The sequence below is a fragment of the Martes martes genome (assembly GCF_963455335.1).
Source record: "Martes martes genome assembly, chromosome: 16".
Classification (NCBI taxonomy): Eukaryota; Metazoa; Chordata; class Mammalia; order Carnivora; family Mustelidae; genus Martes; species Martes martes.
In genome coordinates, this window is record NC_137904.1 from 21,605,775 (window position 1) to 21,626,558 (window position 20,784).

Consider the following 20,784-nt stretch of genomic DNA (forward strand, 5'->3'; position numbering starts at 1 on the left):
CCGGCCCCGCAGAGACCCGGTGCGCCTGGAGGCAGGCCGGCCAGTGAACCGCCAATGGCAGGATGGCTACAGGAGGGAAGACTGCTGAAAACGTCCTGGACCAAGAAAAACTGAAGGGCTGAGGCCTGAGAGAGAGAGAGAGGGGGGAGGCAGCCTTGCCAGTTGGGAGGGAACCAGAGACCAGGGCTGCACTTCCCAGCACCCCTCTTCGCCGCCCTGATCCCAGCCGGGGATGGTGGCTCTGGGAAAGGAGCAGGACCCTGCTGGGCTCTTTCTTCTGTTTGGACTTGATGACCTCTTCTTGGAAAGTGAACTTCGCATTCCTGTGCCTCTGAGCCCTATGTTCTCTTGCTGGTTTTGTTTTGTTTTGTTTTAGGCAAAAGGGAGCTTTCCGACAGGGGGACTTGTATGTGGGGAGTGTGGGTGACACCCGGTGTCATCTGGTAACAATGTGGCATCCACATCCCTGCCTGCGGCGGTCCCCCAAGTCTGTGATGTAAGAGAAGCAACGGAAGGAACCAAATAAAAACGGAAAAGCTATCATCTCTGTCTGCTATCAGGTGTCCCCTGGGCCCTATGGCCCAGGGTGGCAGGACGGCCTGAAGTCTGGGAGCTCACTCTGGAATGTCAGGCCCAGGGCCTTATGCCCACAGGTAGGTATGTACCTGGTGCATTGATCCATGGCAAGACCCCAGGTGAGGCTGAGGAGCACTGTGGGAGTGAGGACATTATTTGAAGAGGGGGAGTGGCTCCAAGAGACTAGGAATACAGTCTGTCTCATCTCTGGATGGGACACCCCAATGAGCTGCTGTCTTAGGGGACGTGGGGTCTGGGCCGGTCTCGGTCTCGGGGAAAGGAAGCCTAGGGCAGACCAGGGACAGGAGGCCAGTAAGTCCCGCCTGTACCCTGATCCTGGGTGCCTGGAGCTCCCAGGGAAAAAGGGTCCAGTCTAGCCAGGGCCTCTAGGATGAGGGGGCAGCCAGGAAAGATTATGGGGAAGAGGTTAAGGGAATGAGATGAGGGCCTCAGGCCAATTCTGCTGAGAAAGTGGGAGGCACAACCAGCCCTCCTTGAGAGGTCTGGAGAGCATTTGCACTGAGCACTCCCGAGCTGATCTCTGGCCTCACTCATGCTGGTGGGCTGATCTACGGGTAGTTGCTGGCCACGCTGAGAACCCAGATGTGAGGGGAGGCCTGAGGGCTCTCTGGTCTCCTTGGAGTGACAAGTGACACTTGCCAGCTGGGGGAAGAAAAGGGACCCAGCTCAGAATGGGGAGAATCACAGAAGCTGGAGAGATGTGTATAGACCCACAGATGAGCAAGGAGTCCTCCAAACAGTCAAGGTGAGGCCATAATTAAAGATATCATTGTTTTCTGCAAGCAAAACACTGGCTGGCAAACGGCGTCCTGTCCTCCTGTCCCCAGCCCATAAGTGTTAGGGTTCCCAATTCCACAAGTCAGGCGTCTGCAGCACAGATCCCCAGGAAGGTTCTGATTCTGGGCAGAGGAATCACAGGGTTCAACCAGGAGCAGAATGTGAGAATCTGGCCCCAGCCTGCCCACTGAGCCTTCCATCTGTGGGGAGGCAGTGCCACAGTCTGATAGTGGAAAGGAAAGAGCCAGACCATCCTGGGGTCCAACCTTCGCCCAGTCCCTCACTCCTTGCGCAACCCATGGCATCACTCAGCCTCTCTAGACCTCTAGTCCCTCACCGCTGACAAAGGGTTAACATTAGTTCAGAATGTACAGTTTCTGGCAAGGAGAATGTGTTCCGTAACAGAAGGTGTTACTGTTTGTATATTATTATAATCTTATGACCAGTTTGGACAGTGCTTCCGCCTCGCTTCAGCTCCAGGTTTTCATGCCCTGGAAACATAGTAAAATGACCAGCAAGTCCTGCTTTCTTAAGTTCCAGGACAGAAAGAGGTGAGTGTTCTGGCTCGCGGGCACGCTCAGCTCAGGCATGGTGAGGGCGCCCCCTGCAGGTGGAATCGCGCACGTGCAGCAGATGTGTGAGATCGCAGGGAGGGATGTGAAAGTACTTCTCAGTCTCTGCACTGTCCGGCTGAGTGACCTTGGGCAAATGACTTAAGGGCTTTGAGCCTTGGTGTTCCGCTCTATATAACGGGCTAAAATAAGCACTTACATCATAGGCTGTTGCGCAGACTACACGAGAGAATGCATTTCAAGCACTTAGCATAGTGCCTGGCCCTGTGAGCACTCACTGAGTGGAAGCTATTAAGATATATTCTATTCACAAGGTTGTTATAAAGAGAGAAGGCCTGGGAAGGTGTTTTATAAACTCAAGTCCACAACACATTAGTTACTGTCTCATCAGGACTACCTGTTTGAGTGCACACGTGTGTGTGTTTCCATGCTGTTAGGTGTTTGCCTAGTATTTAAAGAGGGTTTGTTTTTTTTTTAAAGTTTTATTTATTTGAGGGTGAATGAGAGACAGAGAGAGAGAGAGCGCGCGTGTGCACAAGTAGGGAGAAGGGCAGAGGGAGACAGAGAAACACTCCCTGCTGAGCAAGGAGCCCGACATGGGGCAGGATCCCAGGACTGTGGGATCATGACCTGAGCCGAAGGCAGACGCTTAACCAACTGAGCCACCCAGGCATCCCTCAAAGGGTTTTTTTCTTGTTTTTGTTGTTGTTTGTTGTCATAAACATTTTCTGACATCCACACATTATGTGACTGCTTATACAGACTCGTGGACATGTGAGTATTTGTGTGTGCCTATGTGTATGTGTTGACCTAACAGGTTCTCCCTGCCTCTCCCTGACACATTAGGGTCTTCTGGGCCAGAACACCTTGAATCTGCTAGAGATTCTCTCCCTCCCTCTCTCTCTGCCCCTTCCCCAGCTCATGTTCTCTCTCTCTAATAAATAAATAAGTCTTTTTGAAGGATATTTATTTATTTATTTGTTTGACAGACAGAGACACAGCAAGAGAGGGAACAGAAGCAGGGGGAGTGGGAGAAGCAGGCTCCCTGCTCAGCAGGGAGCCAGATGTGGGCCTCAAACCCAGGACTCCGGGATCATGACCTGAGCTGAAGGCAGATGCTTAATGACTGAGCCATTCAGGCGCACCAAATAAATAAATCTTAAAAAAAAAAGGATACAAAAGACTAGTATACCTAAAGAGAGAAATCCTGTATCTATAAGGTTGAGAGCGGCCGTCCACTGGAAGAGTCTCAAAGGAGAGGGGGCCAGAGAAGAATGACAGACACTGGCAGCAGCCTCATAGCTCACGACGGGCTCCAATACACAAGGTCTCTTGGCTGCTCTTAGGAAGTCTGCGCCTTCCAGGCCCTTCCTTTATCCTCATTGCTTCCATCACAGGGAGCAGTACCTTGTCTGTCTAGCAATGAAGGAGACACACCAGCAAAAACAGGTAACAACCGTCAGACTGATATCACCAGAGATGTGGAGAAAAGGGCACATTTATAGATTGCTAGTTGTCCTGCGTCTCTGTTCCTTTTCTGGTAGAAAAAAATGGGCAAAGTCACAATAAAAAGACTCCAAGGGAGTCATCCAAAACTGAAAACACTGTTTGCAAAAAGGCAGCCCCAGAGGCACGGCACAGGGAGAGATTTGTAATCATACGAATGTCCAACCGTTGAGGCTTGGCAAAGCAAACTCTGGTGTTCTAATAGAATGAAAATCGTGAGTTAGCAGAGCAGATTGCAAAATGGTCTGTGCCCACGATTCTAACTGGAAACAGGCATGTAGGTACACGAACATACCCTAAGAGAATTTGGCGGGACGCAAACAGAGTATCTATTAGGTTCTTCATAATTGCCTTTTCAAGGGGAAAGATTTGTTTCCTCAGAGCACCTTCCAAAGAGGGGTAGGGAAATGTTTTGAGCAAGGACAGCGATCCTAGCATCCCGAGAGGGTGCCTTCAGAGGGATGCGACCTCACTGGAGGTAAAACCTGGGGGCTTGCTGATAGGAGCAGGAAAACAGCAAATTTTATTTTTTTAAAAGATTTTATTTATTTGACAGAGAGATAGGGAAAGAGCACAAGTAGGCAGAGCAACAGGCAGAGCGAGAGGGAGAAGCAGTCTTCCCGCCGAGCAGAGAGCCCGATGTGGGGCTCGATCCCAGGACCCTGAGATCATGACCTGAGCTGAAGACAGATGCCCAACTGACTGAGCCACCCAGACGTCCCACATCAAGTTTTTCTTACAGTGTGTGTCGGTTGGGGGGGGGTGGGCTATGGGCATACATGTGTGCTCACACAGATCCCAGATGCTCCTGGTGTGGGGTGAGCTGAGCCCAGGGCAGACAGAGGTAAGAATTAGTGTCCATGTGGACACACTGGGCATGTGGTTTCTGTCTGCATCTTCCTCTGGTTCGGCCAGCCAGCTGTAACTGGGCCAGACCCTGGGCGAGGGAGCCAGGGGGTACACCTGCGGCACCGGGGACCTCACAGCCACATCAGAAAAGTGGGGGAAGGAAGGAAGTGAATTTCTTCAGCAGCCAGGCCAGGAAGCAGTGGAACAGAGAGGTCAGTCCATCTGTCTAGCTGCAGGGGCTCACAGCTCAAATCCCCGCAGGCAGGCAGACCTCGTGGGGGTGGAGCTGGAGGAGCCCCATGTCCCCTTCTGAAGGCTGCTCTGCAGAAACCGGTCCCAGAGTCCCTGAATCTTCACGTTAGAAGTCTGAAGCTCTGTGTCTATGGGAAACGGATGGCAGCCCAAATCCATTTTGGATGATGAGTATGGCCCATGGGCCTCCGTGGAAGACCCTAGTTGGGAGTGGGGGGCGTGGGGAGGTGGCCACTGCAGGCTGCAGACCCAGCAGCTCGATGGGCTGGGCTTCCCAGCCTGGGAGCCCCAACCTGAGGCGCCTCCCAGCCTCTCCCCTTGGAGGGGGGTGTAGGGGGAGTGAGGGAGCAGGCAACCCCACCTCTGGTCATTCCCCTCCTCACTACCAGGCCACTAGATGGCACCGTGAGCCCAGCAGCACACAGTGAGGTGGCAAGACTGGCCCGCCCCCACCCCTGAAAGCCAGCCCACCCTGCACCCTCACAGCCACGAGCCACCCTGGGGACTTCTTGGCTTTTTTTTTTTTTCTTAGTGTTTTTATTAAGTCATATAAGTCATGTAAGACCCCTTTATGTCGGGTTCATTCTGTCTGAGGCCAGCACTGCCCAATAAAAACGTAATACAACCCATGCTTTTAATTTTTAGTTTTCTAAAGAGTTTTTTATTTTATTTTATTTATTTATTTGACAGAAAGAGAGATCACAAGTAGGTAGAGAGGCAGGCGGGGTGGGGGGAAGCAGACTCCCCGATGAGCAGAGAGCCGGATCATGACCTGAGCCGAAGGCAGAGGCTTTAACCCACTGAGCCACCCAGGAGCCCCTAATTTTTTAATTTTCTAGTTGGCATATTTTTAAAAGGCCAAAAGACGGCGGTGACATTCATTTTAATCCTGTTTTATTCAGCTCAGTGTGACAACAATATTATCACTTTAATATGTAATAAATGTACACAGTATTCATGAGACATTTTACATCCCTTTTTGTACTAAGTATTCGAAACCCAGTTTTTCTATACTTACAGCACGTTTCAGTTGGAACCAGCTATATTTCAGCGGCTCAAGAGGCACCTTTGGACCAGAGGCTATGGAATCTTTGGGCTGGGCAGCTGGAGGCCCCATGGCGGGGGCCCAGGGTCAGCTTCCAGCTGTAATACAGAATTCTGTCCAAGCCGGAAACTGACTTGGAGTCTAGGGGTCCCAGTCACCCAACTTCCCACCCTCTGTAGGAGGTCTCATGTTTAAAAAGACATTGGCACATTTCCAGAAGTTCCTGGGCAATGAAGCCCAGCACACTCTCCTGCCCCACCCCTGGCCTGGGGAGGAAGAGCTTCCTTTAAGAACCTAGATGAGGAGGAAGTCCTCTCTCTCTCTCTCTCTCTGCAGGCCGACAGCAATAACCTCACTGCCTACCCTGGAGGCTTGCATTTTGCAAACAACAATGGGTTTCCTTTATGAAGCAAAAATTCTTAATTTAATATACTCAGATTTACCAAACTTGACAATGTGTGCCAAAGCCACACAGTATGTTCGAAACTTATGAGCCTCTGGAGCCTTTTCAGCTCCCCAGACTCCCCCTGAGCCCCTAGCAGGTGGCTCTTCTGTGCCCTGTTCTCCCCTCTCTCAGCTGGTCATGTCCCCCACCCCCCAAGTCCCTCCCCCCCTCCCCCCACCTAGGCACAGCCCTTGCTGGAAGCAGCATTTCAGAACCCAGCTTGACGCACAAACCAAAGCTATTCCTTTCCACTGCAGTGGTTCCTCTTGCTCCAAACCGGCTCCAGGACCAGGACAAGGGACTGATGTCTGCTTGAGAGGAGTGTTCCTTCGTTTCTGGCCTCACATGTGGGATATCAGAGGATCTGAACCCCGCAACCTCTGAGGCCCCATCCTGCTTCTGCCTCCCCACCCCCCAACCTGCATGACCGTAGGGGCTTAGAGTCTTTCCTCTTACCCTCTTCCACCACCCGCCCCAACACACTCACAGGCACACACCCAGGGGTTCCAGGTCATGCTTCCGAAACACTGTAAGGAGAGAAAGATCAGGGACACCGGGGAGACGTGGAGCCTGGAGGAGGAGGCTGAAACAGGGAGAAGACGGAGAGGGAGTGAAGAGCGACAGGAAGAATCAGAGAGGACTGACGGCCAGGACTGAGGTCCTTCAGACCAGCGAGCTCCTGACCAGGAGTATCTTTGCTGCTTTTTAAAAGCACCCCAGAGGGGCACCTGGGTGGCTCAGTAGGTTAAGCATCTGCCTTCAGCTCGGGTCATGATCGAGCCCCGAATCAGGGCTCTCTGCTCAGTGGGGAGCCTGTTTCTCCCTCTGCCCCCCTCCTGCTCATGCTTTCTCTCTCCCTCTCAAATAAATAAATACAATCTTTAAAAAATAAATAAATAAAAGCACCCCAGAAAAGCTCAGATGGGCAGGAGATAGACCCACACTTCCTTCCTAACACCCCTTGGTGAGGTGCTCAGAGACCCACTGAGGCAGGATCCTTCCTTGGTGCTTAGTCTTCCCTCTCCTCCTGGAGCAGGGAGCCAGGCTGTGGCCTGGACATGTCTGGGGGCCAGAGGTCAGGTGGGATGCCCTGGGGTAGGTCCGGGGCTCAGCATTGCCTGTGAGAGAGGAGGAAGCGCCAAGATAGGAGGAAGTGTGACCAGCTCCAGCAAAAGAGAAGCAGAGGCCTGCGTTTCCCAAGACGGTTGAAGACACGCCCCTTTGTGACCCACTTGGTCTGTTTCCCCCATCTGGAGCCCCCAGACCAGAGAGGCGGGCTCTGTGGCTGCAGTGGAAAGGAGAGGCCCACCGAAGTCCCTCTGGGCTGGGCTGGGCTGGGCCGGGGCTGAGGCAGCCAGCACACTGCACGGTCTCAGGGGAAAGGGGAATTGAAAAGGAAAAGCATCTCGGAGGAGGAGGGTGGGGAGGGAGGGAGGCTGTGTGGTGTACTCTCTCTCTCTCTCTCTCTCTCCTCTCTCTGACTTAGCCTAAGCCTCACCCGGGGAGAGGAGCCTCTTTGCTCTGCTCTCGGAGCTGCTTTCTGTCACTTTCCCCCGCCCATCTGTGCTGTCAGCAGCGCCAGCAAAGTTGGCCTCAAACTTGAATAGATCTGAAGGCTCCAGCTTCCCGAAGCTCCTCGGGGGCATCAGGCCGGCTTCGGAGGCCCGGAGAACCCGACCCCTGCCCTTGCTCCCCTGGGGGACGCTTCAGCCCCGGACCTGGCGGCCCCCAGTCTGGGCTGAGGAATGGCGTGCTGAGCTCCCTCTGCAGCCAAGCGTCTCAGCCTGAAGCTGGAGCAACCCCAGACCCAAGCCAACATGGCCAACCCGGGGCAGCCTCAGTTTCCCTCAGCCCAGGAGCCAGGCACCGCCTCACCCCTGGACCTGCCGGAGATGGAGAAGCTCCTCACGAAGGTGGAAGGCAAGGATGACAAGCCCCTGAAGCTGTCCACGTCCCTCTCGGGGGCCCTGGACCTGGAGCAGAACGGCCATGGCCTGCCCTTCAAGGTGGTATCGGAGGGGCGCCCTGAAGCCACACTCCCCTGGTCAGCCTCTCGGGCCAGCTCTAGGCGGGCGTCCTCCATTGCCACTGCCTCCTCTGCCCAAGACCAAGAGGTCCCCAAAGATTACCTCATCCTTGCCATTGCCTCCTGCTTCTGCCCCGTGTGGCCTCTCAATCTGATTCCCCTCATCTTTTCCATCATGGTAAGTGTGGCTCTCCCTTCCAGGGCTCAGTGGGCGCCAGACCCTCTGCCTGGGGCGTGCAGAACAGAGAGCTGGGGGCGGAGGCTTGGAGGAAGGCTCCCTTTCTCACCAGGACTTCTACCCCTCCTGCTGGAGAGGGGGCCGGGACCAGGAGACCTTCTGTTTGCTGTCCTCCCTCCTCTCTGCTCTTCTGCATTGCACCGACTTTGCACATACCCTCCTGGGGAGGGGACCCCCAGGAGCCACCTCGACCTAAACTCTACACTGCAGACAGGCGGCCAAGTTGGGGGGCTGGTCGTTTGCAGGGGGTGTCATCCCAAGTGGAGCTGTGGGTCGGTAGAGATTGGGGCCAGTGTGGGGTCTCAGGACCCCGAGTTCTCAGGAGGGGAGCCAGCTGCCTCCACCCCTTACCCCAGGCCACCTGGGTATTCCAGTGGCCTTTGCCAGCGCTGGTTTCCAAGAGCCGGCCGTGACTTCCCTGCCACGCGCACGGGGCCCTGGGGCCGGGCTCCCCTGAGGCTGCTCCTTCAGGGACCTGGGGCGGGGGGCTGTTTTTGCTGGGGCTCTCTGGGCCTTGGCGCTCACACTGATTCCAGCATCTGTCTTGAGTCTGTTTTTAGGGTAGGGGAGGTCTGGGCCATGGGGGGGAAATGTATGTCAGAGGGCATGGCCGGCCCTGCCTAGGAGCATGTGGGCTAGTCTTCACTTCTCATACACTTAAGTGCCTTGTAGGGTTCTGAGTAGACTATCTTCACTTGTCCCCAAACCAAGCCATTTGGATAGAGCTGCTTATAGAAGATCCCCAGAAAATGTCCGTGGATGTTGGCAAGTGACTTGAGTTCCAGGAAGAGGAGGGAGGGAGGGGGTGTGAGAGAGAAAGCCCAGGCAGGCAATGGCTTCCAGAAGGAAAAAAGAAAGCAGGAGTAGTAAACTCCCAGTCCCGGGCTGCTCAGGGCTGGGGGACAGGGCGGGGGATGCTGTCTGCTTCCCTCTGGAGTGACGCCCCTGCTGAGTCATTTATCACCAAGTCCTTAGGACCTGGGGTCACTCCCGCTGCCCCCCCAGGGCTGTCCTCTGAGAAAGCGCCTGTTTCCTCAAACACATCCTTCTGCCTCATGGAGGCCTGGTGTCCAGCTGGGGATGCCTTCCCTGATTCCCTGTCAAATCTAGCTCAACCTGCCAGGATGTCAGGGGATCCCGGTGGCATTCCTGAGACTCGGGATGGGCACAAGAGCCAGGGCTGAACAGGGGCTGGAGGTGGGGGTCTTTGAGGCGTTTCCTGTGCTGCCTGCTGCCCTTGCGAGGCAGCTGGGGGCAGAACCAGGTCCCAGGGGTGCAGCTGGGAGCTCTGGGCAGGGCCAACCTCTTAGTTACAGGGAGAAGCCCCAGGAGGGGAGACAGGCTTCGGGGAGGGAAACCACACAAGGACCCAGGAGAGAAGAGTTGCTGGAATCCATCTCCTTGTGGGGGAGGCAGTGTGCGGGCTGGATAGATGCTGCCTTTGTCAAAGGCGCCTGGGTCCCAGACTGAGACCACTGAGCCCACTCCCAGCACAATTCTACAGCCTTCTCAGTTTCCTGAGTCAGTTCTGAAGGTCGCTGGGCCAGGGGCGGGGAATCCGGTGCTAGGTCAGAACCAGACACTATCACCAATTCCCAGGAGCCTCAATTCCAGTGGGGAGAAACTTGGAAACAGATCCTATAACACATTGTAAGAAGTGCTCCTGCTAGACCAAATCACAGCGTATCATGGGGCCTCAGGCAAGTCACTGAAATCTCTCTTCTCAGTATTCCCGTCTGCAAAATGGGTGTCACATAACACCTACATTAGAGAGCTGTGTGAGGGTAAAGGGAGATGAACCACACAAAGGGTTTGAGGAAAGGGCTCTTACACCATAGCAATAAACTGAGTGGTACCTGAGTATCTCCCTGGCCGGGGGTGGGAAGCCATCATGGCTTTTGGGGGGTTTTCTTAGAGCTTTGACCTATAATACACATTTTATACAATTCACCTGTTCAAAGTGTACAATTCAAAGATTTTCACAGATCCACGCTACCATAACCACAGTCTATTTCAGAACATTTTCTTCACCTCCAGAAAAGCCCCATGCCTTTTTTTTTTTTTTAATTACTCCATCTCTCCCTTGATCCCTTCCAGACCTGACAATCCACTAAGCTTTCTATCTCTATGGATTTGTCTCTTCTGGACAGTTCATACCAATGGAATCATACAGCGTGTGGTCCTCTGGGACCAGCGGCAAGCTTCTCCTGGCATTTACATCACAAGGTCTGGAGCCAGAGAGAGGTGTGGTCAGGCTTCCATTGTGGTGGAGAGGCTGGTGTGGGGTAAGAGAAAGGACGGAAGGGGCCCCTCTGAGCCTGGCAGTTGGGAGAAGGAAATTTTGCAGGAGCAAAAGAGGTCTTGACCAAGACCCTGTCAAGGGGCAGAAAGAGTTTCTGGAAACCCAAGAGTTGTTAACACAGACCATACATTTATTAATTCAGTCAATCACTCACTTGACTGGCAAGTTGCTTTTTTGGAGGCGACTAAGTGGTAGAGAATGATTGGGTGCCCCATTAACGAACACACCTCTTTTACCAATGAGGTGCCATGTTAGGCATTTGGGAAGATGGATGACATGGTGTATTTGACATGGCCTATGGATGCAAGAGTATGGTGATGGAGTGAGGTGGGCAGGGACTCACTCTCGGAATTTAAGTTTTATCCTAGTGGCTCCGGGGGGCCCCTAAAAAATTTTAAGCAGAGGCGTGATGTGGTCTGTTCATATTTTAAAACCAACACCCAACTGCGCTGGGGGAAATGAGCTTGAGTTGGTAGGAGTAGGAGCAGGGAGACACCATAGGAGGCTCTTGAGATTCTAGGAGGGCTGATGAAGTATGGACCAAGCAATGGCTTAGGAAGGAGGGCACTGATGAGGAAATTGTTGAAGTGAAAGTAGCAGCACTTTCTTCACATTCCTGGTTACCCAGCTTCTGGGGACTGCGGCATTTAAGGGGTGGGCAGAGGGAAGGGGACAGGAAAGAGTTTTGAAAAGATTTCAGGGGGTGGGAGGCAAACTAGAGGAGAGGGGGAGACACCCATGGAGGAGCGAGTTTGAAAGGAGGAGGGATGGTCCAATGCAGTGCAGAGTTCAGATCCAATAAGGAGTGTCCACTGGTTGGGCAATTTACAGACCCCCGGTGACCCTGGTGATGGACAGCATTAGGCAAAAAGGAGAGAGGTGACTGATGACATTCATGAAGAGTGCAGAGATGGGATCTCGAAGAAGGACCCTGTTCCTGGGAGCCTGCAGGGAAGGTCATGATGGCAGAAGGAGATAGAAACACTCAAAGGAAAAGGAGCTGGTTCATGCTATATGGGCTCCATGCCACCAGGGATGTGGAGGATAAGGCCATTTGCTGAGAAAGAAGGAGCTGGTGACAGAGGAGAGGAGAGGTGACAAGGGACAGAGAGGCCTGAGGGCTCTGCTGAGGCTGGACTCCATGGGTCTGAGTTGTTAGCAGCCTGTGTAGTGGTGCATTTTTTTCTCCAGCTATCGGTACAGAGTCACAGATGGGACATTGGCCCACCTGAGGCTGGGGATAGCAGGGTTGCCATGAGGGTGGACCCACCGGCACAGAACGATGCTGGTGAGTGGGGGCAGAGGTGGCACACTCAAGGATCAGGCTGGACTGGGACGGCGTGAGGCTGAGAAGTTGGTGATGACCTTGGAGGAGAGGGAGGGGTCACAGGTTGAGGCTCCAAGAAGTCGAAGGACAGCTGCTATGCGAGAGAGGCATGAGAGAGATGCCAGGGGCTGAGGTTTCAGCAGAGGGATCGTGTGGGGGTGGCGGTGAAGTGGAGTACAGTTGTGGAAATGAATTTCCAAAGAGAACCATGAGAAGCCAGGAGGTAGGAGCCCAAGGGAGCCCCGTGGTAAGGGTTAATTGTTCTCATTTAACACATGAGACAACAGAGACACTACAGCAGTGCCTTTCCCACGGTCACTCAACTGGTAAGAGGCATGTCAGCTGGATGCTGACTCTAGTGTTGTCTCCATGACCCCGCCCTCCATCTACCTCTAGGGACAAGGATGGTGTGTCCCTCCCAGGAAAGCCAAACCTTTAGGGCATTTGTGCAGGAAGGGCTGAATCCATTTCCTTCCTTCTTTTTGTTCACTCTCCCTGCCTCACCCCCAACCCCCAGCTGTCCTTCCCCACCCCTGCTGACTCTGTCAGTAGGAGGCTAATGGGCCAGCAGTGTCCCTCCCACTGTGGCTTAGACAGGGGCTCAACCCGAGAGGCTGGGATCCCAGGTATCCAGACCCAGACCTGCTCAGCACAGCAGCCTCCAATGAGCCTCCCAAGGTTGCCTTTCTACTCCTGGGTCAGGCTGAGAAATGGCCATATTCCCAATGTCAGCAAGGTCTCCTGTTCACCAAAGGAGCTGGACCCCAGGATTTCAGCTGACAACAGTGCTTAAACCAGCATCAGATAGACCTGTGTGTGTGGGTCCCAGGCCATGTGACCGTGTCCAAGTCCCTCAACCCCCTTCTGTAGCCTCAGTTGTCTCATCTGTAAAATAGGTGTCATAAGACCATCGACCCCATAAATCTGTCGGGAGGATTGACTGGGTTAATATGTGTGAAAACACCCAGCACAGAGTCTGCCACATAGAAAAGGGCAGTGGTTACTGTTATCATTAACACCAAACAAAACTTTGTAGTCTCAGAGCAAAGGGCAGATCCCCAGTGGCCAACAAATTCTGACTTTAGCCAGTCTGGGGGAGACTGGAGGGCCAGCCCTCATGCCACTACTGAGGGGAGGAGCAGCCCAGTCTGTGGTGTTGGTGGAAGCCTCAGAGAAGCCCCTTCTCTGTTGATTCCTCCTACCATAGGCAGGAGTGCAGAAGAGGTTCAGAATGGCTCAACACTCCCTTTCTCGGGCATTCTGGGTGACCTGGTTATTTAACTGACCTGTGTCAGGCTCCCTTTCATGCATTCATGCATTCACCCAGCAGGAGCACTGAGCCCCAACCAGCACTGATCAGCTGGCACGCAGACGTGTGGCTGAGAATATTGACATACTTCTCAATGGGTTGGCAAACAGCTGCTGTCTCCAAGTCCTAAGCATCCCCAAACACTCCCACCCACCACACAGCAGCTGCCCCAACTCCTTCTCCAGGACCACACTCCCCCACATCCCCTCCAGCAACTTACATTCCAGTAAGAATTGCATTGTCGTAGAGAGAGGGACATGAATGGGACATGGGGAAGCACATTCCTTGGCTTTGACCAGCTGGGATTTGCTCCATCTCTGTGGAAGGACAAATAGCTCATCAGCGATCAGCTGATCACATCTTGTCAGATGTCAGCAGGTCTCCGCAGACCTGCTGGGGCTTGGCCTGAGCCTCATGGGTGGGGGTGGAAGCTCTTTCCCAATAAGTTCTGTTGCCATCCTCCCCTGGCTGGGTTCATCCCCTGGCAGCTCTTCACAGAACCTTCCCTACCCCACCCACAACCCTCCCCAGCCCTACCAGCTCTCTCGGACTTTTTTCAATGCCTTTCCTCACTGATCTATTAACCCGAATTCATTTTCTCCCTTACCATTCCCACAACCATTGCAATCACAAATGATCTATTAATTCACAGTCATTTACAACCATTATTGCAATTATCATTGTGTCTTCAACTTGAGCCATTTTGTAGAAGAGGAAGAGGATGCCACTAAGTGGGGTTTGAAATGCAGCTGGTAATTTACTCATTACAAGTAATGAAGGGTCTTCTTCCATCCCTGAGGTCGAGGGATGGTTTTTTCATTTGGGAACTAATGGGGGGACTTCGGAAAAGAGTGTCAGCTAGTGGTAAGTAACTTCTAGATATAAAAGTGGGGCTCTACTCTTCAAGGCAGCTATTCTCTCCATTTTATAGATCAGAAAACTAAGATTTACAGAAGAGATGTGAGGTTTATGTGGACAGCATATGACACATAATGTGTATGACCCAACAAGGCAGGTGCAGTCAAGTCTACCTTGGTCATCTGGCCATTCCCAGTGCATCTTCCTCAATGTTGTCCCTCCGGCTCAAAGGAACAGGCATGACTGGGATGCACAGGCTGATGGCTCTGTGAATAAAGAAGAGGGATTGGGTTTAGAGTGGCTGAAAAATTCATCTCTCCCTCCCTCGCTTCCCCTCCCCACCTGTCCTACCCAAGCAACCATATGTATGCCTCTCTCCACGGTCCTGAATCGTTGCCCCATGCGCAACGATTTCTCTGGCAAGTGAGGAGAAGGACTCATCACAAACCCTGTGCCCCTCTCCACTGCGTGCCATGCTTACAGCTGAGAATGAGTCTCTTGGTAATGATTCAAGGTAGCCCCAGCATTTCTAAAGCCGAACTTCCTGGAAATTCCTGAAGCCTGTCTGTATGTTGCCCCCTCTTCCTCCCAAGAGGAAGGTGTTTCCTTGGTGTTGAAGTCCTTTGTTCGGTGACCTGGGCTGGCCATGCAGAGAGCTGGAGGAGTTAGTTAGTTAGATGGGTTAGTGGGTGAGGCCAATACCCAGATAACAGATATCTTTTTTTTTAATAAAGATTTTGTTTATTTATTTGACAGACAGAGATCACAAGTAGGCAGAGAGGCAGGCAGAGAGAGAGGAGGAAGCAGGCTCTCCGCAGAGCAGAGAGCCTGATGCGAGGCTCGATTCCAGGACCCTGGGATCATGACCTGAGCCGAAGGCAGAGGCTTTAATCCACTGAGCCACCCAGGTGCCCCCAGATAACAGAAATCTTTCCTCGGGTACCCATTGCCTTCATTTCACTCATGAATCTTCTATTAACTTGGACCATTCCACTGGCTAAGTTCAGTGGTGAGAAAACAGCCTCTCCTCGTGCTCTTTTTCTCTTCTTTTATTCTTTACTTCCTCACATACTTACTGAAGGCCTCTTAGGGCCAGTCCCTAGGTTACAGAAGAGGGACACCAAGCTTGAGGCTGAACGGTCCCTGTCTTCAAATCTAGGGAAAGAGACCGACACAAGAACTGATGACACAAGGTGGGAAGGGAGGAAAAGAGCGCGGTGTAAGATGCTGCGGGAGCCCCAAGGAGGGGCTGATTAATTGCTTGTGGGCACCAAGGAAAGTTTTAGTGGAGGTGACTCTTGAACGGTGAGAAAGAGCTGCTGATGTAGCATCACGGAAATGAGGAAAGGCATTCCAGCAGAGACAGCAGTCCATGAAAAGGCACCGAGGCATAAAAATATGTCCCTTTGGGGACATTTGGCCGGCTCAGTTAGTAGGGCATGCGACTCTTAATCTCAGCGTCATGAGTTCAAGCTCCACGTTGGGCATAGAGCTCACTTAAAAATTTGTAAAAATTAGAAAAAGAAATAGGAAAAAATTAATTTAAAAAATATATCCATTTTATGGGGAGCCGTGTGACCAGGCTTATGGCTGTTGAGAAGAGGTTGGCTGGGGGCAAGGCTGTTGTTGAGAGACTCAGGAGGATGAGGCCGGTGCAGTCTCCAGATGAACTCTGTTGTGGGATTGGGCTGGGGCAGTGGAGTCAGCTGGAGAGGTAGGGACAGGCTTGAGGGACATTAGAAAGGTCAGGAATTCATACGTGATTATATTTGAGGATGAGGAGAGAGAAGCCCCTCATCCAGGGTCATGCAGTTGGGACAGCTGGGGATGGTGGGAACAGGCCCCCAGGAGGTCTGGCTCTGAAACCTGTGTTCCCTCCAGGCTGCCCTTTTAGGGAGCTGGGAGGCTGCACCTGCTCCTTGTCAGGTCTTTGCCAGGTCCAGGTTCACCTGTGAGTCTCAGGATGGCTCCTGCCAGAGCCCCGCCCATGCCGCAAGCCAAACCCACCTTCTCTCTCACCTTTCACTGGATGACACTTGCCCATTGTCACTGGGCACCCCGAGGTCCAGAGGTGTGAATGCTCACAACTTTCTGCCCAGACCCACCTACAGACCTGTTGAGGTGTGACACCACCTGTACCCACATTTGTCCAGTCTCCAAGGACAGCAGCGTCTCCTCTGCTCACTGTAGTTCAGCCTGTGCTCAAGTTCAGATCTCTCTCGGCTGCCCTGGGACACTGGGGCACCCATCACTTCTTGGTCTTTTCAGCCTCTCCCTCTGACTGGATCTTTTTCTCTCCTGTTTTTTCCTTTTTTAATGTTTTATTTATTTATTTGACAGAGAGAGAGAGACGGCGAGAGAGGGAACACAAGCAGGGGGAAAGGGAGAGGGAGAGGCAGACTCCCCACTGAGCATGAAGTCTCATGCAGGGCTCCATCTCAGGACCCCGGGATCATGACCTGAGCAGAAGGCAGACGCTTAACGACTGAGCCACCCGGCCGCCCCTCTCCTGTTTTGATGAAATCGTCTATTTGAGTCACCCAGTTTAGCACCCCCACCAATGCCTACAAGACAAAATCCAGATTCCATTTTGTGATAGTCAGGGCCCTTCTTGACCTCGCTGTTCTCCCCTTCTCCGGTTCCTTCTCTCCCACCAGAAGCCCTCGAAGGATGGAGAGGATGTGGACAGGTGGTTGAGGGGAGCAGGAAGGCGGGCAGGAGAGTTGCACCAGCAGGTGCTCAGACCTGGAGGGGTTCAGACTGGCTGAGTCCAGAGGTGGTGGAAGGGAAGAGTAGAGGATAAAATCTGGAAATGCAAAGCTAACCTGGATTCAGATTGTTCTGGGAACAGTGGGGGGCCATGGAAGATGCTGGGCACGGTCACAGGCTAAGCCACTGTCATCTCCTTGAACTTGTGCATCAGCTCCCGACTCTCCACCTCTTCTCTGATCCCACCCCATGACCGCATGCCAGGGGCCTAGCATGGGGTCTGGCATAAATCTCTGTGGAGTGGAATGGTGGTGTAGGGAGCGGCATGGAGATGAAGAGAGCATAGAGCTGAGGCACGGATCTTCAGGAGGCTGCTGTGCTTGAGTGAGAAGTGGCACGGACCCAGGGCAGGTGCAGGCAGCTGGGGAGGACTGCAGTGAAACTGACCAGGAAAGGAAACTTATCGGTAGGGTGGCAAGGGACAGGTATTGTGACCGAGTGGTTGGACTCCAGGCTGTGGCCAGTAATGGGGCAAGTGGGCAGAGGAGCACAAGTCTAGGAGCAGATCCGAGGCAAAGTGAATCTGATGGCATCAAACAGTGTGGCAGGAGGTGGCTCTGTCCTGGGAGGTGCTTGGACAGGGAGACATGGGGTGCGGTGGGGGTTGGTTAGGTTTCTGTGAGGAGACAAGGACAGGACCTGGGAGGCAGGGGTGCCCTCCTGAAGAGAACAGTGAGGGGAAGGGTATCTCCCCTGAACTTTAGCCACTTTAAAAGTGGGCAACACTGGCAACCACACGGGATGGTTCTGAGCCTCAGTGAGATTGTTCAGGTACAGTCCTTAGCAAGCTGCGGGGCACAAAGTAAGCGCTCAATAAATCATCGTCACCACCAACACCGCCTCCATCATCAAGGGACTCCACTACATTTCGATGCGAAGTCAGGACCCTCCAATAACTGGAAAATAAAATAACCAAATAAGTGGCCTAAGACCCTGAAAGCAGTCACACCTTTAGGGAACTCCTGCCTGAAGGTCCCAGGCCAGCCCTGGCCAGCAGGTTGACTCCTGAACCGTTATGGGCAGGGGTGTGTGTGGGACCTCCACGGACATGCTTAGGACACAGCCCCTACCGAGCCACTCCAGGATCTCCCAAGATCTTTTCTGGCCATCCCCCCACTCACCCACCTGCTTTCACCAAAATTAAATAAGGCCGAGAAAAACTGAGCTCACTGAGAAAGAGTGAAGTATCAAACGGGCCCCTGTAAAGCCTGGCGTGGCTCCCCACACACCCTAGTCTCTGAAGTTCAAACCTTCTCGATTGCGGAAGTCAGCTCGGTTGAACAAGGATGTGATTCCTGGGTGGGAACTGGGAGGAGGGAGGATCAATGATGCTTTTTTTTCCTGGTGTGGAAGAGGGGGGTTACAGAGGAAAGGAGGCAGGCACCTCGGACCACAGAAAAAGCCAATGAGCCTCCTTCGTGTGGCTGTAGCAGTGAGCCTTGGACAGGGGCCCAGGGAGGCCTGGCTTATCTGCTCCCACCTGCTCAGCATGGCCTGGCTCTGGGCCACCCTCCCAGACCCTTGGGTTTCACCGTGCCACCCGCCACCCTGCCCACACACCGTCCTCAGAGCAAGTGCCCTGCACTGTTTGATTCTGCTTCCAGCCAGGGGCAGGCTCAGCGGGGGGTTCCCACAAGGGGTGTGAGCCTCCTGAGTCCAGGCCAGTTCTGCAGGAGAAGCCTGCTTCCCATACCCAAGGTGGGTGCTGGAATAGAGGCCGCAGTGGGGGCTGGGTGGGTTCTGGAGGCCAAGGCAAGGGGTGCCTCCACCCCAGTCTGCTGGTAACAGCCTTCCCTAGGTCTCTGCCACCCTCTCTCTGCAGTCCCGAAGCAGCGTGCAACAGGGGGACCTGGACGGCGCCCGGAGGCTGGGCCGCCTGGCCCGGCTGCTCAGTATCACCTTCATCATCATGGGGATCATTATCATCATCGTGGCCGTGACTGTCAATTTCACAGGTGAGGCCCAGCCGCGTGGAGCTCAGCGAGCCAGCTTGCCTGGGGTGAGGACCACGGAAGGGTGCAGCCCAGCTCCCTGGGGAGGGGGCAGTGGAAACAATGCTTGTAGGGGACACAGGCTGATTTTCTCTGAGAAGCAACCCCATCCCCAGCTGAGTGGGACGGGCTTCTGCCTTGCCTTATGCCTGGATCATTAGGAAAGGGTGTGCAAAGAGCCCAGGCCTGGGAAGCAGAGGTGGCCAGCTCCTATCCCAGCTCAGAGGGCTTTGGGTCCCGGGCCAGAGTTGTGTCTGGCTGAGCCTTGAGAGTGTCACCCAAGGTCATGGCTGTGATGCTGCTTGGTGAATGGTGGGCTTTCCCTGCAAGCATTCCTGTTGAGATAGCCAGCAGGGACCAGACATAAACAATGCAAGTCGTGGAATTTGGCAGTAACCCTCTTGTGAGCCCCCAGAGCTGGCCCAGGCAAGTTAACCAAGCAGGGGCACCCTTTTCAAAGGAAACTCTCAGCGGCTCAATGGGCCGTCGTAGCTCTGAGCGTCTGGGCTCTGTGGGGCGGTGCTGTCCTTTCGCCTCCCTGCACACACCCGCCTGGTGAGGACCCCAAGCCTCTCTGCCTCTTGCACTGGTCAGTCTAAGCTCTTCCCCTAAAGACTTTGCTGCTCCAGACGTGGTGCATGGACCAGCGGCAGTGGCTGCTGAGCCCGGGGAAAGGGTCGGAAATGCAGAATCTCAGGCCCAGGCCCAGAGCCACTGAATCAGAATCTGCATTTCAATAAGATTCCTGGCCCAGTCCTTAAAGGAGGCACTGATCTGGAACCCAGGGGTTCAACCTGGGGTGGAAAGCCTGGGATTCAGCGGTGGGGTCAAGGGCAAATTTGGCCAGTTTGGAGAGGGGAGAAGAGGTTAGGTCTGTAATCAGCTTGCCCTGGGTTTAAAACCCACATTCCCCACCCCACCCCCACCCCCCACCCCCCCGTCCAAGTGTCTGAAATGAAGCGTCTTCCAGCAGGGGCATTAGCTCAGGAGCCTCCTCTCTGGGCCTCAGTCTCCTCCTTGTCACACTTGCCACAACTTTGTCCATGGCGAAAGACCCCTGCTGAACTCAAACTGGCAAAGGGAATGGCTTTTTAAGCCATTTAAGGAATTTTTAAAATTCAGGCCTCAATGGTTCTTTGTTTGGAGGGTGGGTGTCCCGTGGTGCACGAATCCCCAGCAGAGGCTGCCTCCTTGCCGCAAGCGGGAGCTCTTTTCCACCAAGAGACCCCGATCAGGCGACCCCGATGCTGTTTCCCACCCGGAAACAAAACCCCAAATCCTCCAAATAATGGCTTGAAGGCCTGTTCTGAGCTCCGCGCTGCCATGACCGTTCTTCTCGTTACAGTGCAGAAGAAATGAAACGGACCAGGGCGCTGCGCTGGCAGAGGCGGCCCTGGGCAGCCCGAGGTCTCCACGGTCCCGCGCCCCCTCTCCTGCGGGAGGACAGGACAGGGACGTCCATGCACTCCCAAAGCACCGACTTGGAGGGAAGCGCCCAGGCCTCCCCACTGTCAGCCCACCTCAGATGCAAAAAAGGGCCAAGAATGAATAATGGGGTTTAATCTCCTGGACAGGGCCCTGTGTTTGGCCTCCGTGCTCTGGCTGGTTTCTCATCCCCACCATCTCCCGGGATTCACCGCACCACATACACTGCCTGTTGGAGGGGGAACCAGCCCCGCAGAGGAGACGGAGACGAGAGGGACCGGACCGTGGCAGGAGAGAAGCTGCACACTCCCCACATGTCTGAGGACCCGGAGTCAAGATGGGGGACTTGCTCTTTTGTACTCTTCTTTGGGGCGGGGGGACAGGGTGTAAAAAGAGTTATTTATGCCTCGTGCCATGTGCTTGCTGCGATCCCAGCTCAGGGGCCCAGCTGCTGCTCCGAGTCCATCCTGGGACCCCCTTGGGCGCCCAAGATGAG

At 53.9% G+C, this 20,784-nt stretch overlaps 1 protein-coding gene across 1 annotated transcript; it reads left to right on the top strand.

The window, feature by feature from the left end:
- Positions 1–7,860: 7,860 nt before the first annotated feature.
- Positions 7,861–20,415, top strand: TRARG1 (trafficking regulator of GLUT4 (SLC2A4) 1; the record flags this gene model as incomplete). The annotated part of the gene is made up of 3 exons (XM_080826628.1): positions 7,861–8,247; positions 18,695–18,871; positions 20,209–20,415. The coding sequence occupies 3 exons, from the start codon at positions 7,861–7,863 to the stop codon at positions 20,413–20,415; spliced, it is 771 nt and encodes a 256-aa protein (XP_080682754.1).
- Positions 20,416–20,784: the final 369 nt, after the last annotated feature.